At 45.5% G+C, this 14,033-nt stretch overlaps 1 protein-coding gene across 1 annotated transcript in view; it reads right to left on the bottom strand.

The window, feature by feature from the left end:
• LOC129835646 (collagen alpha-5(IV) chain-like) overlaps positions 1-12,295 on the bottom strand; it is a 95,145-nt gene extending 82,850 nt beyond the window's left edge. Inside the window, exon 1 of the mRNA XM_055901367.1 lies at positions 12,251-12,295. Within this exon, the coding sequence (XP_055757342.1) occupies positions 12,251-12,295 (45 nt within the window). The remainder of the gene's footprint in view (positions 1-12,250) is intronic.
• Positions 12,296-14,033: the final 1,738 nt, after the last annotated feature.

The raw sequence follows: 14,033 nt of genomic DNA, 5'->3' as shown, positions 1-14,033 counted from the left end.
GAGTCTTGTCTCTCTTCCTTTAAATACTGTGGTTGATGTGAGCCTGGTCTCTCTCTAAATACTGGGGTTGATGTGAGCCTGGTCTCTTCTTCTAAATACTGGGGTTGCTGTGAGCCTGGTCTCTCTCTCTCTAAATACTGTGGTTGATGTGAGCCTGGTCTCTCTCTCTCTAAATACTCTGGTTGATGTGAGCCTGGTCTCTCTCTCTAAATACTGTGGTTGATGTGAGCCTGGTCTCTCTCTCTAAATACTGTAGTGTATTTGAGCCTGGTCTTTCTCTCTCTAAATGCTCTGGTTGATGTGACCCTGGTCTCTCTCTCTAAATACTGTAGTGTATTTGAGCCTGGTCTCTCTCTCTCTAAATGCTCTGGTTGATGTGACCCTGGTCTCTCTCTCTAAATACTGTGGTTGATCTGAGCCTGGTCTCTCTCTCTAAATACTGTAGTGTATTTGAGCCTGGTCTTTCTCTCTCTAAATGCTCTGGTTGATGTGACCCTGGTCTCTCTCTCTAAATACTGTAGTGTATTTGAGCCTGGTCTCTCTCTCTCTAAATGCTCTGGTTGATGTGACCCTGGTCTCTTCCTCTAAATACTGTGGTTGATGTGAGCCTGGTCTCTCTCTCTAAATACTGTGGTTGATGTGAGCCTGGTCTCTCTCTCTAAACACTGGGGTTGATGTGAGCCTGGTCTCTCTCTCTCTCTAAATACTGTGGTTGATGTGAGCCTGGTCTCTTCCTCTAACCACTGGGGTTGATGTGAGCCTGGTCTCTCTCTCTATAAATACTGGGGTTGCTGTGAGCCTGGTATCTCTCTCTCTAAATACTGTGGTTGATGTGAGCCTGGTCTCTCTCTCTCTAAATACTGTGGTTGATGTGAGCCTGGTCTCTCTCTCTCTAAATGCTCTGGTTGATGTGACCCTGGTCTCTCTCTCTAAATGCTCTGGTTGATGTGACCCTGGTCTCTCTCTCTAAATACTCTGGTTGATGGTCGCCTGGTCTCTTCCTCTAAATACTGGGGTTGATGTGAGCCTGGTCTCTCTCTCTCTAAATACTGTGGATGATGTGAGCCTGGTCTCTTCGTCTAAACACTGGGGTTGCTGTGAGCCTGGTATCTCTCTCTAAATGCTCTGGTTGATGTGAGCCTGGTCTCTCTCTCTCTCTAAATGCTGTGGTTGATGTGAGCCTGGTCTCTTCCTCTAAATACTGGGGTTGATTTGAGCCTGGTCTCTCTCTCTAAATACTGAGGTTGATGTGAACCTGGTCTCTCTCTCTAAATACTGGGGTTGATGTGAGCCTGGTCTCTCTCTCTAAATACTGGGGTTGATGTGAACCTGGTCTCTCTCTCTAAATACTGGGGTTGATGTGAGCCTGGTCTCTTCTTCTAAATACTGGGGTTTCTGTGAGCCTGGTCTCTCTCTCTCTAAATACTGGGGTTGATGTGAGCCTGGTCTCTCTCTCTAAATGCTGTGGTTGATGTGAGCCTGGTCTCTCTCTCTAAATACTGTGATTTATGTGAGCCTGGTCTCTCTCTCTAAATACTGTGGTTGATGTGAGCCTGGTCTCTCTCTCTAAATACTGTAGTGTATTTGAGCCTGGTCTCTCTCTCTCTCTAAATGCACTGGTTGATGTGACCCTGGTCTCTCTCTCTAAATACTGTAGTGTATTTGAGCCTGGTCTCTCTCTCTCTAAATGCTCTGGTTGATGTGACCCAGGTCTCTCTCTCTAAATACTGGGGTTGATGTGAGCCTGGTCTGTCTCCCTCTAAATACTGGGGTTGATGTGAGCCTGGTCTCTCTCTCTAAACACTGGGGTTGATGTGAGCCTGGTCTCTCTCTCTAAATACTGGGGTTTATGTGAGCCTGGTCTCTCTCTAAATACTGTAGTTGATGTGAGCCTGGTCTCTCTCTCTCTAAATGCTGGGGTTGATGTGAGCCTGGTCTCTCTCTCTCTAAATACTGTGGTTGATGTGAGCCTGGTCTCTCTCTCTAAATACTGGGGTTGATGTGAGCCTGGTCTCTTCTTCTAAATACTGGGGTTGATGTGAGCCTGGTCTCTCTCTCTAAACACTGGGGTTGATGTGAGCCTGGTCTCTCTTCCTTTAAATACTGTGGTTGATGTGAGCCTGGTCTCTTCCTCTAAATACTGGGGTTGATGTGAGCCTGGTCTCTCTCCCTCTAAATACTGTGGTTGATGTGAGCCTGGTCTCTCTCTCTAAATACTGTGGTTGATGTGAGACTGGTCTCTCTCTCTCTAAATACTGTGGTTGATGTGAGCCTGGTCTCTCTCTCTAAATACTGTAGTGTATTTGAGCCTGGTCTTTCTCTCTCTAAATGCTGTGGTTGATGTGACCCTGGTCTCTCTCTCTAAAAACGGTAGTGTATTTGAGCCTGGTCTCTCTCTCTAAAAATGCTCTGGTTGATGTGACCCTGGTCTCTCTCTCTCTAAATACTGGGGTTGATGTGAGCCTGGTCTCTCTCTCTCTAAATACTGGGGTTGATGTGAGCCTGGTCTCTCTCTCTCTAAATACTGGGGTTGATGTGAGCCTGGTCTATCTCTCTCTAAATACTGGGGTTGATGTGAGCCTGTTCTCTTCCTCTAAATACTGTGGTTGATGTGAGCCTGGTCTCTCTCTCTCTAAATACTGTGGTTGATGTGAGCCTGGTCTCTCTCTCTCAAAATGCTCTGGTTGATGTGAGCCTGGTCTCTCTCTCTAAATACTGTGGTTGATGTGAGCCTGGTCTCTTCCTCTAAATACCGGGGCTGATGTGAGCCTGGTCTCTCTCTCTAAATACTGGGGTTGATGTGAGCCTGGTCTCTCTCTCTAAATACTGGGGTTGCTGTGAGCCTGGTCTCTCTCTCTCTAAATGCTCTGGTTGATGTGAGCCTGGTCTACCCCTCTCTCTCTAAATACTGTGGTTGATGTGAGCCTGGTCTCTTCCTCTAAATACCGGGGTTGATGTGAGCCTGGTCTCTCTCTCTAAATACTGTGGTTGATGTGAGCCTGGTCTCTCTCTAAATACTGTGGTTGATGTGAGCCTGGTCTCCCTCCCTCTAAATGCTGTGGTTGATGTGAGCCTGGTCTCTCTCTAAATACTGTGGTTGATGTGAGCCTGGTCTCTTCCTCTAAATACTGGGGTTGCTGTGAGCCTGGTCTCTCTCTCTCTAAATACTGTGGTTGACGTGAGCCTGGTCTCTCTCTCTAAATTCTGTGGTTGATGTGAGCCTGGTCTCTCTCTCTAAATGCTCTGGTTGATGTGACCCTGGTCTCTCTCTCTAAATGCTCTGGTTGATGTGACCCTGGTCTCTCTCTCTAAATACTGTGGTTGATGTGACCCTGGTCTCTCTCTCTAAATATTGTGGTTGATGTGAGCCTGGTCTCTCTCTCTCTAAATACTGTGGTTGATGTGAGCCTGGTCTCTCTCTCTCTAAATACTGGGGTTGATGTGAGCCTGGTCTCTCTCTCTAAATACTGGGGTTGATGTGAGCCTGGTCTCTCTCTCTAAATACTGGGGTTGATGTGAGCCTGGTCTCTCTCTCTAAACACTGGGGTTGATGTGAGCCTGGTCTCTCTCTCTCTCTAAATACTGTGGTTGATGTGAGCCTGGTCTCTTCCTCTAACCACTGGGGTTGATGTGAGCCTGGTCTCTCTCTCTATAAATACTGGGGTTGCTGTGAGCCTGGTATCTCTCTCTCTCTAAATACTGTGGTTGATGTGAGCCTGGTCTCTCTCTCTCTAAATGCTCTGGTTGATGTGACCCTGGTCTCTCTCTCTAAATGCTCTGGTTGATGTGACCCTGGTCTCTCTCTCTAAATACTCTGGTTGATGGTCGCCTGGTCTCTTCCTCTAAATACTGGGGTTGATGTGAGCCTGGTCTCTCTCTCTCTCTAAATACTGTGGATGATGTGAGCCTGGTCTCTCTCTCTAAATACTGGGGTTGATGTGAGCCTGGTCTCTTCTTCTAAATACTGGGGTTGATGTGAGCCTGGTCTCTCTCTCTAAACACTGGGGTTGATGTGAGCCTGGTCTCTCTTCCTTTAAATACTGTGGTTGATGTGAGCCTGGTCTCTTCCTCTAAATACTGGGGTTGATGTGAGCCTGGTCTCTCTCCCTCTAAATACTGTGGTTGATGTGAGCCTGGTCTCTCTCTCTAAATACTGTGGTTGATGTGAGCCTGGTCTCTCTCTCTCTAAATACTGGGGTTGATGTGAGCCTGGTCTCTCTCTCTCTAAATACTGGGGTTGATGTGAGCCTGGTCTCTCTCTCTCTAAATACTGGGGTTGATGTGAGCCTGTTCTCTTCTTCTAAATACTGTGGTTGATGTGAGCCTGGTCTCTCTCTCTCTAAACACTGGGGTTGATGTGAGCCTGGTCTCTCTCTCTCTAAATACTGTGGTTGATGTGAGCCTGGTCTCTCTCTCTCTAAATACTGTGGTTGATGTGAGCCTGGTCTCTCTCTCTCAAAATGCTCTGGTTGATGTGACCCTGGTCTCTCTCTCTAAATACTGTGGTTGATGTGAGCCTGGTCTCTTCCTTTAAATACCGGGGCTGATGTGAGCCTGGTCTCTCTCTCTAAATACTGGGGTTGATGTGAGCCTGGTCTCTCTCTCTAAATACTGGGGTTGATGTGAGCCTGGTCTCCCTCTCTCTCTAAATACTGTGGTTGATGTGAGCCTGGTCTCTTCCTCTAAATACCGGGGTTGATGTGAGCCTGGTCTCTCTCTCTAAATACTGTGGTTGATGTGAGCCTGGTCTCTCTCTAAATACTGTGGTTGATGTGAGCCTGGTCTCTTCCTCTAAATACTAGGGTTGATGTGAGCCTGGTCTCTCTTTCTCTCTAAATACTGTGGTTGATGTGAGCCTGGTCTCTCTCTCTAAATACTGTGGTTGATGTGACCCTGGTCTCTCTCTCTAAATACTGGGGTTGATGTGACCCTGGTCTCTCTCTCTAAATACTGTGGTTGATGTGAGCCTGTTCTCTCTCTCTAAATACTGTGGTAGATGTGAGCCTGGTCTCTCTCTAAATACTGTCGTTGATGTGAGCCTGGTCTCTCTCTCTCTAAATACTGTGGTTGATGTGAGCCTGGTCTCTCTCTCTCTAAATACTGTGGTTGATGTGAGCCTTGTCTCTCTCCCTTTAAATACTGTGGTTGATGTGAGCCTGATCTCTCTCTCTAAATACTGTGGTTGATGTGAGCCTGGTCTCTCTCTCTAAATACTGGGGTTGATGTGAGCCTGGTCTCTCTCTCTAAATACTGTGGTTGATGTGACCCTGGTCTCTCTCTCTAAATACTGGGGTTGATGTGAGCCTGGTCTCTCTCTCTAAATACTGGGGTTGATGTGAGCCTGGTCTCTCTCTCTCTAAATACTGTGGTTGATGTGAGCCTGGTCTCTCTCTCTCTAAATACTGTGGTTGATGTGAGCCTGGTCTCTCTCTCTAAATGCTCTGGTTGATGTGACCCTGGTCTCTCTCTCTAAATGCTCTGGTTGATGTGACCCTGGTCTCTCTCTCTAAATACTGTGGTTGATGTGACCCTGGTCTCTCTCTCTAAATATTGTGGTTGATGTGAGCCTGGTCTCTCTCTCTAAATACTGTGGTTGATGTGAGCCTGGTCTCTCTCTCTCTCTAAATACTGGGGTTGATGTGAGCCTGGTCTCTCTCTCTAAATACTGGGGTTGATGTGAGCCTGGTCTCTCTCTCTAAATACTGGGGTTGATGTGAGCCTGGTCTCTCTATCTAAATACTGGGGTTGATGTGAGCCTGGTCTCTCTCTCTAAATACTGGGGTTGATGTGAGCCTGGTCTCTCTCTCTAAACACTGTGGTTGCTGTGAGCCTGGTCTCTCTCTCTCTAAATGCTCTGGTTGATGTGAGCCTGGTCTCTCTCTCTCTAAATGCTCTGGTTGATGTGAGCCTGGTCTCTCTCTCTCTAAATGCTCTGGTTGATGTGAGCCTGGTCTCTCTCTCTCTAAATGCTCTGGTTGATGTGAGCCTGGTCTCTCTCTCTCTCTAAATGCTGTGGTTGATGTGAGCCTGGTCTCTCTCTCTCTAAATGCTCTGGTTGATGTGAGCCTGGTCTCTCTCTCTCTAAATGCTCTGGTTGATGTGAGCCTGGTCTCTCTCTCTCTCTAAATGCTGTGGTTGATGTGAATACTTAGTGCTAGACTTCGTTAACTCTAGCCACAACAAACTGACAATCTAAGAAGGAACACCTGGCGCTGCTGAATGTCGAGGATACCTCGCCTTAAACACAGGATCAGATATCTCAGCAACCCTCACGTTATGATTAGATCTATAAAACATGATCTGACCCTGGATCAGTGGTTACATGTTTAGGAGCAACACACACACACTCCTCTTATACTTGTAATTGCAGAAATAAGAATGAGTAATTATATATGTCTTTACATTCAACTAACTTATGGCGTACATTCTATCTACTCTGAATTTCCCCATTACGAAGACCTGCGTTGTAGTGACATGTCTTTGCCACAGGAGGGCGGGCAAGAGCAGTAATCCCCCTCTAAGACACAGGTAAAGGTGCAATTCAGTGAATGGGACAGACATGCTCTCTCACTTTCTCTTTTCTCTCTCTCTGTCTCTCTCTCTCTCACTTTCTCTTTTCTCTCTCGCTGTCTCTCTCTCTCTCACTTTCTCTTTTCTCTCTCTCTGTCTCTCTCTCTCACTTTCTCTTTTCTCTCTCTCTCTTCCTCTCTCTCTCTCTCACTTTCTCTTTTCTCTCTCTCTCTCTCTCTCTCTCACTTTCTCTTTTCTCTCTCTCTGTCTCTCTCTCTCTCTCACTTTCTCTTTTCTCTCTCTCTCTCTCTCTCTCTCTCACTTTCTCTTTTCTCTCTCTCTCTCACTTTCTCTTTTCTCTCTCTCTCTCTCACTTTCTCTTTTCTCTCTCTCTGTCTCTCTCTCTCTCACTTTCTCTTTTTCTTGCTCATTCTCTTTTTTCTCACTCTCACTTTCTCTTTTCTCTCTCTCTCTCTTCCTCTCTCTCTCACTTTCTCTTTTTTCTCACTCTCACTTCAATGGGCTTTATTGACATGCGAAACATGTTTACATAGCCAATGCAAGTGAAATAGATAATAAACAACTCTCTCTTTCTCTCTCTCTCTCTCTCTCTCTCTCTCTCTCTCTCTCTCAATTCAATTCAATTCAATTCAATTCAAGGGGCTTTATTGGCATGGGAAACATGTGTTACCATTGCCAAAGCAAGTGAGGTAGACAATACACAAAAGTGAAACAAACAATACAAATTAACACTGTTATGACTTACATTCTATCTACTCTGAATTTCCCCATTACAAAGACCTGCGTTGTAGTGACATGTCTTTGCCACAGGAGGGCGGGCAACTCTAGACACAACAAACTGACAATCTAAGAAGGAACACCTGTTGCTGCTGAATGTAGAGGATACCTCGCCTTAAACACAGGATCAGATATCTCAGCAACCCTCACGTTATGATTAGATCTATAAAACATGATCTGACCCTGGATCAGTGGTTACTGTTTAGGAGCAACACACACACTCCTCTGATACTTGTAACTGCAGAAACATTCTATCTCTGTGGTTGAATCTTAATTCAGTCGTGTGATGAGCATGTTGGTACTTGTAGCTACTATGACTCCCTGGTCTCCAAGCATGAAATAAATGGAACATACAATAACTCAATAAACTCAATGTCCTACTGAAATAGATGGACCATACCTCACTAAACTCAATGTCCTACCCGGAATAGATGGACCATACCTCACTAAACTCAATGTCCTACTGACATAGATGGACCATACATCAATTTTACAGTATATGCAACTGGAAACCACATATCCTGAGGCCGCATTTATTGTAGCTGGGGATTTTAACAAAGAAATTTGAGAAAAACGCCACCGAAGTTCTACCAACACTGTAGTACTCGCTCTGGTAAAACATTGGACCACTGCTACTCAACTTTTAGAAATGCCTACAACGCCCTCCCCTGTCCTCCTTTCGGCAAATCTGATCACGACTCCATTTTGCTCCTCCCTTCCTATAGGCAGAAACTCAAACAGGAAATACCCGTGCTAAAGTCTATTCTACGCTGGTCTAACCAATCGGAATCCATGCTTCAAGAATGTGCTGATCACGCGGACTGGGATATGTTCCGGGTAGCCTCTGAGAATAACATTAACGAATACAGTGACTGAGTTCAGCAGGAAGAGTATAGGAAATGTTGTACCCACTGTGACTATTAAAACCTACCCAAACCAGACACTGTGGATAGATGGCAGCATTCGCGCAAAACTGAAAACGCCAACCACCCCATTTAACCATGGCAAGGTTACTGGGAATATGGGCAAATACAAACAGTGTAGTTATTCCCTTCGTAAGGCAATCAAACAGGCAAAACGTCCGTACAGAGTGGAGTCGCAATTCAACGGCTCAAACTCAAGACGTATGTGGCAGGATCTACAGACAATCACGGACTACAAAGGTTGATGAGACAACCTACAGGGAGGAGGTGAGGGCCCTGGGAGTGTGGTGCCAGGAAAATAACCTCTCGCCCAACGTCAACAAAACAAAGGAGTTGATCGTGGACTTCAGGAAACAGCAGAGGGAGCACCCCCTTATCCACAGTGACGGGACTGCAGTGAAGAAGATGTAAAGCTTCAAGTGCCTCGGCGTACATATCACTGACAAACTGAAATGGTCCAGCCGCAGCAGCGCCTCTTCAACCTTAGGAGGTAATAATGGCTGAGTGGTGGGTAGCATTGAGCCCTGGGCTGAAGTCTACTGCTAACATTAACATAATGGCTGAGTGGTGGGTAGCATTGAGCCCTGGGCTGAAGTCTACTGCTAACATTAACATAGCGGCTGAAGGCATTTTTGTATTTAACTAGGCAAGTCAGTTAAGAACAAATTCCTATTTACAATGACGGCCTACACCAGCCAAACTCAGACGACACTGGACCAATTGTTTCCCGCACTATGGGACTCCAAATCACGGCCGGTCGTGATACAGTCTGGAATTCAAACTAGGTTGTCTGTAGTGATGCTTCTAGCACTGAGATGCAGTGTCTTAGACCACTGCGCCACTTGGGAGCCCCATTTCCCTGGGCTGAAGTGATACTGCTAACATTAGCATAATGGCTGACTGGTGGATAGCATTGAGCCCTGGGCTGAAGTCTACTGCTAACATTAGCATAATGGCTGACTGGTGGATAGCATGGAGCCCTGGGCTGAAGTCTACTGCTAACATTAGCATAATGCATGACTGGTGGATATCATTGAGCCCTGGGCTGAAGTGATACTGCTAATATTAGCATAATGGATGACTGGTGGATAGCATGGAGCCCTGGGCTGAAGTGATACTGCTAATATTAGCATAATGGATGACTGGTGGATAGCATTGAGCCCTGGGCTGAAGTCTACTGCTAACATTAGCATAATGGATGACTGATGGATAGCATTGAGCCCTGGGCTGAAGTCTACTGCTAACATTAGCATAATGGATGACTGATGGATAGCATTGAGCCCTGGGCTGAAGTGATACTGCTAATATTAGCATAATGGATGACTGGTGGATAGCATTGAGCCCTGGGCTGAAGTGCTACTGCTAACATTAGCATAATGGATGACTGGTGGATAGCATTGAGCCCTGGGCTGAAGTGCTACTGCTAACATTAGCATAATGGATGACTGGTGGATAGCATTGAGCTCTGGGCTGAAGTGCTACTGCTAGCAGTCATTGTCTGTATTTTCTTCTTCAATGAACTTGAAATATGCCATGATTAATACCTTACAGATCTTTCAACTGTGTTACTTTAGCGATATAAAATGTGAAAGACCTGTGAGTGTTTTGTTGTCAGTTGAAAAAGAAAAGAGAGAACTTGAAGGGGGATACCTAGTCAGTTGTACAACTGAATGCATTCAACTGAAATGTCTTACGTATTTAACGGGGGGGGGGGGGGGGGGGGGGCTGCCTTAATCGACATCCACATAATCGGCACCCAGGGGACAGTGGTTGACTGCTTTGCGCAGGGGCAGAACAGATTTGTACCTTGTCAGCTTCGTAATGAACTCAGGGAGAGAAAGGTGTGGATTCACACACAGAGAGCGGTAGGTGTTTATTCCGCCTTATTCGCAGAAGGCAGGAATCATGGTCACAGGCAGGCAAACCGGAGAATCAAAACTAGGACTGAAGGCTATAACTGGTTCTCACAAACGAGCTGGGAAAAGGCTTAGTAGAGTCAAAAGGAACAATACCTCACAAAGGCACAAACACAATGAACTGAAGTAATAAGGAGCTGATGAGACCAGGTGAGTAACTAACACAGGTGAAATGAATGAACAAAAATGATAGACAGGGCTACGTTCAAGAACACAAAGAAACAGGGTTACGTTCAAGAACACAAAAAAACAGGGCTATGTTCCAGAACACAAAGAAACAGGGCTACGTTACAGAACACAAAGAAACAGGGCTACGTTCCAGAACACAAAGAAACAGGGCTACGTTCTAGAACACAAAGAAACAGGGCTACGTTCCAGAACACAAAGAAACAGGGCTACGTTCAAGAACACAAAGAAACAGGGCTACGTTCAAGAACACAAAGAAACAGGGCTACGTTCCAGAACACAAAGAAACAGGGCTACGTTCCAGAACACAAAGGAATAGGGCTACGTTCCAGAACACAAAGAAACAGGGCTACGTTCCAGAACACAAAGAAACAGGGCTACGTTCCAGAACACAAAGAAACAGGGCTACGTTCCAGAACACAAAGAAACAGGGCTACGTTCAAGAACACAAAGAAACAGGGCTACGTTCCAGAACACAAAGAAACAGGGCTACGTTCCAGAACACAAAGAAACAGGGCTACGTTCCAGAACACAAAGAAACAGGGCTACGTTCCAGAAAACAAAGAAACAGGGCTACATTCCAGAACACAACGAAACAGAACACAAGGTTGACTAAGAAAAGAATGTGTAAATGTGTAATATAATGGCATATTTTTGTTGATTTTGAAGAATAATATGATACATAACTTAAAGATCATTGAACTGTCTTTATCAATATAAATATATGAAAGACCTGTTAATGTGTTGTCACTTCTTACAAGACAAAATGCTTCAATCATGTTTTGAAAAATCAATTTTGTACTCATCAATTACTATCCTGGACAAACTTATTAATTCGTATTTTCACAAAATTATATTTTCTCTGACCCTTTGTTTGAGCATAATACTGTACATTTGACCTTTTGGAATGACCAATTCCAGTTGACCAGTTTATCAGCACACCGCATAAGAGCAGGAAATATACAATAAGAGGAAGGATTCCCATGTTGACACTCGAGAAGAAAGGATCTAATTCTGCACTAGACCCGGCTTTGACACATCGTCATAGCGTTTTCAACCTTTTTCCGGGGTTAGTGGAGCCCAGTCTCTGGTACGGTGTTAAAACACAACATGTCATCTTTCAGAACACCTCGGGATGAATCTTTCAGTACATCTTAAATCTGTCCCAATATCCTCACAAACATGTTTTTAAATACTCCGGTAAAGTTAAGGTTTGGTCTCCTTTAATAATGGTGGCAGCTCAGTTGAGACTAGTTTTAAATTAAAGACTAGTTTTGGTGTTACAAAGCACTTCATTTTAACAGTGTGTAAGCTATATACAGGGTGAGTGCCAGCACCAAATGTGCAGGAATACTGTGTGTGTATTCTGGGCTAGATTACTGCCTGTTATGTACTGTAGCTAAGCCGTAACCATAAGAGGAGAACGTATTGTACAGTACAAAGCACAGCCATTCAAACCTGATTCATATCTCACCAACGGGAGTGAATCCGGTATTCCATATATCTGGCGTGAACTGCAGATTGCCCCTTTGAGGTATATAATGTATAAAGAAGATACTCTACATCGCTGTAGGTTTAAAGGTTTTGTCTGCTGACATTCTTGAATGTAATTTATAACCTGAAATGAACTCAAATTCTTTAATCATCTTGCCAGGTGTGTGAAAGTCTGTCATCTATCTCCAGTGGCATTTAACAGATTGCCCATTAGGCCTAGATTTCACAGTAAATCACCAGAAACAGCATTTAGAATGTTATAAAGGACTAAAAGATTAGACTGGAGAGCAACAGAAACGACAGCTCTCATCTCACAGATCACTGACTTAGACTTGTGCTCTCAGTGGCGTAAACAATCGCCCCCGCACCCCCTGACCATACCCCTGTGTCCACACACACACACACACACCAACACACACACACCTCTTTGTCGACAAAGCTGCCGTCAGCCCACTGTTTTTCCCCCATGAGCACACTGGGGAAACCCTGTTTCCTCCCTGCTACTGTAATAGCAGAAACAGATGGAGAAACCCAGGGAGTGGGATAAATAATACCATAGAAAGAAGAGAGGGTGAGAGATGGGGAAAGACAAAGAGTGATTCCAGACACCCTCCTACGCTACCCGTGTTTGACTCACTGACAGACAGGCTTGTGTTTGACCCACTGACAGACAGGCCTCTGTTTGACTCACTGGTAAACAGGCCTCTGTTTGACTCACTGACAGACAGGCCTGTGTTTGACTCACTGGTAGACAGGCCTCTGTTTGACTCACTGACAGACAGGCCTGTGTTTGACCCACTGACAGACAGGCCTCTGTTTGACTCACTGGTAGACAGGCCTCTGTTTGACTCACTGACAGACAGGCCTGTGTTTGACTCACTGACAGACAGGCCTCTGTTTGACTCACTGACAGGCCTCTGTTTGACCCACTGACAGACAGGCCTGTGTTTGACCCGCTGACAGACAGGCCTGTGTTTGACTCACTGACAGACAGGCCTGTGTTTGACTCACTGACAGACAGGCCTCTGTTTGACTCACTGACAGGCCTCTGTTTGACCCACTGACAGACAGGCCTGTGTTTGACCCGCTGACAGACAGGCCTGTGTTTAACCCGCTGACAGACAGGCCTGTGTTTGACTCACTGACAGACAGGCCTGTGTTTAACCCACAGACAGAAACGTGGTGTGAGGCCTCTTTACACAGCATGTATACTGAACAAAATAGAAACGCAACATGTAAAGTGTTGGTCCCATGTTTCATGAGCTGAAATAAAAGATCCCAGAAATTGTCCATACGCATGAAAAGCTTATTTCTCTCAAATGTTTGTTTACATCCATGTTAGTGAGCATTTCTTCTTTGCCAAGATAATCCATTCACCTGACAGGTGTGGCATATTAAGAAGCTGATTAAACAGCATGACACTGTGGAGAGTAAAAGGCCATTCTAAAATGTGCAGTTTTGTCACAAAACACAATGCCACAGATGTCTCAAGTTTTGAGAGAACGTGCAATTGGCATGCTGACTGCAGGAATATCCACCAGAGCTGTTGCCAGAGAATGTTCATTTCTCTACCATAAGCCACCTCAACGTTGTTTTAGAGAATTTGGAAGTATGTCCAACCGACCTCACAACCGCAGACCACGTGTAACCACACCCCCCCCAGGACCTCCACATCTAACTTCTACCCCTGCGGGATGAGACCAGCCACCCGGACAGCTGATGAAACTTTGGGTTTACACAACCAAAGAATTTCTGCACTAACTGTCAGAAACCGTCTCAGGCAAGCTCATCTCCTTCTGAACAGAGTGCCCCGTGGTGGTGGTGGGGTTATGGCATGGGCAGGCATAAGCTACGGACAACAGACACAATTGCATTTTATCGATGGCAATTTGAATGCACAAAGATACCTTGATGAGATCCTGAGGCCCATTGCCGTGCCATTCATCTGCCGCCATCACCTCATGTTTCAGCGTGATAATGATCACGGCCCCATGTCACAAGGATCTGTACACGATTCCTGGAAGCTGAAAATGTCCCAGTTTTTCCATGGCCTGCATACTCACCAGACATGTCACCCATTGAGCATGTTTGGGACGCTCTGGATCGACGTGTATGACTGCGTGTTACAGTTCCCATCAATATCCAGCAACTTCGCACATTCATTGAAGAGGAGTGGGACAACATTCCACAGGCCTCAATCAACAGC

The sequence above is a fragment of the Salvelinus fontinalis genome, chromosome 36, assembly GCF_029448725.1.
Source record: "Salvelinus fontinalis isolate EN_2023a chromosome 36, ASM2944872v1, whole genome shotgun sequence".
NCBI classification, from domain to species: Eukaryota; Metazoa; Chordata; class Actinopteri; order Salmoniformes; family Salmonidae; genus Salvelinus; species Salvelinus fontinalis.
The sequence above is the reverse complement of the archived record's forward strand: the minus strand, read 5'-3'. Positions and strand labels throughout refer to the sequence as shown.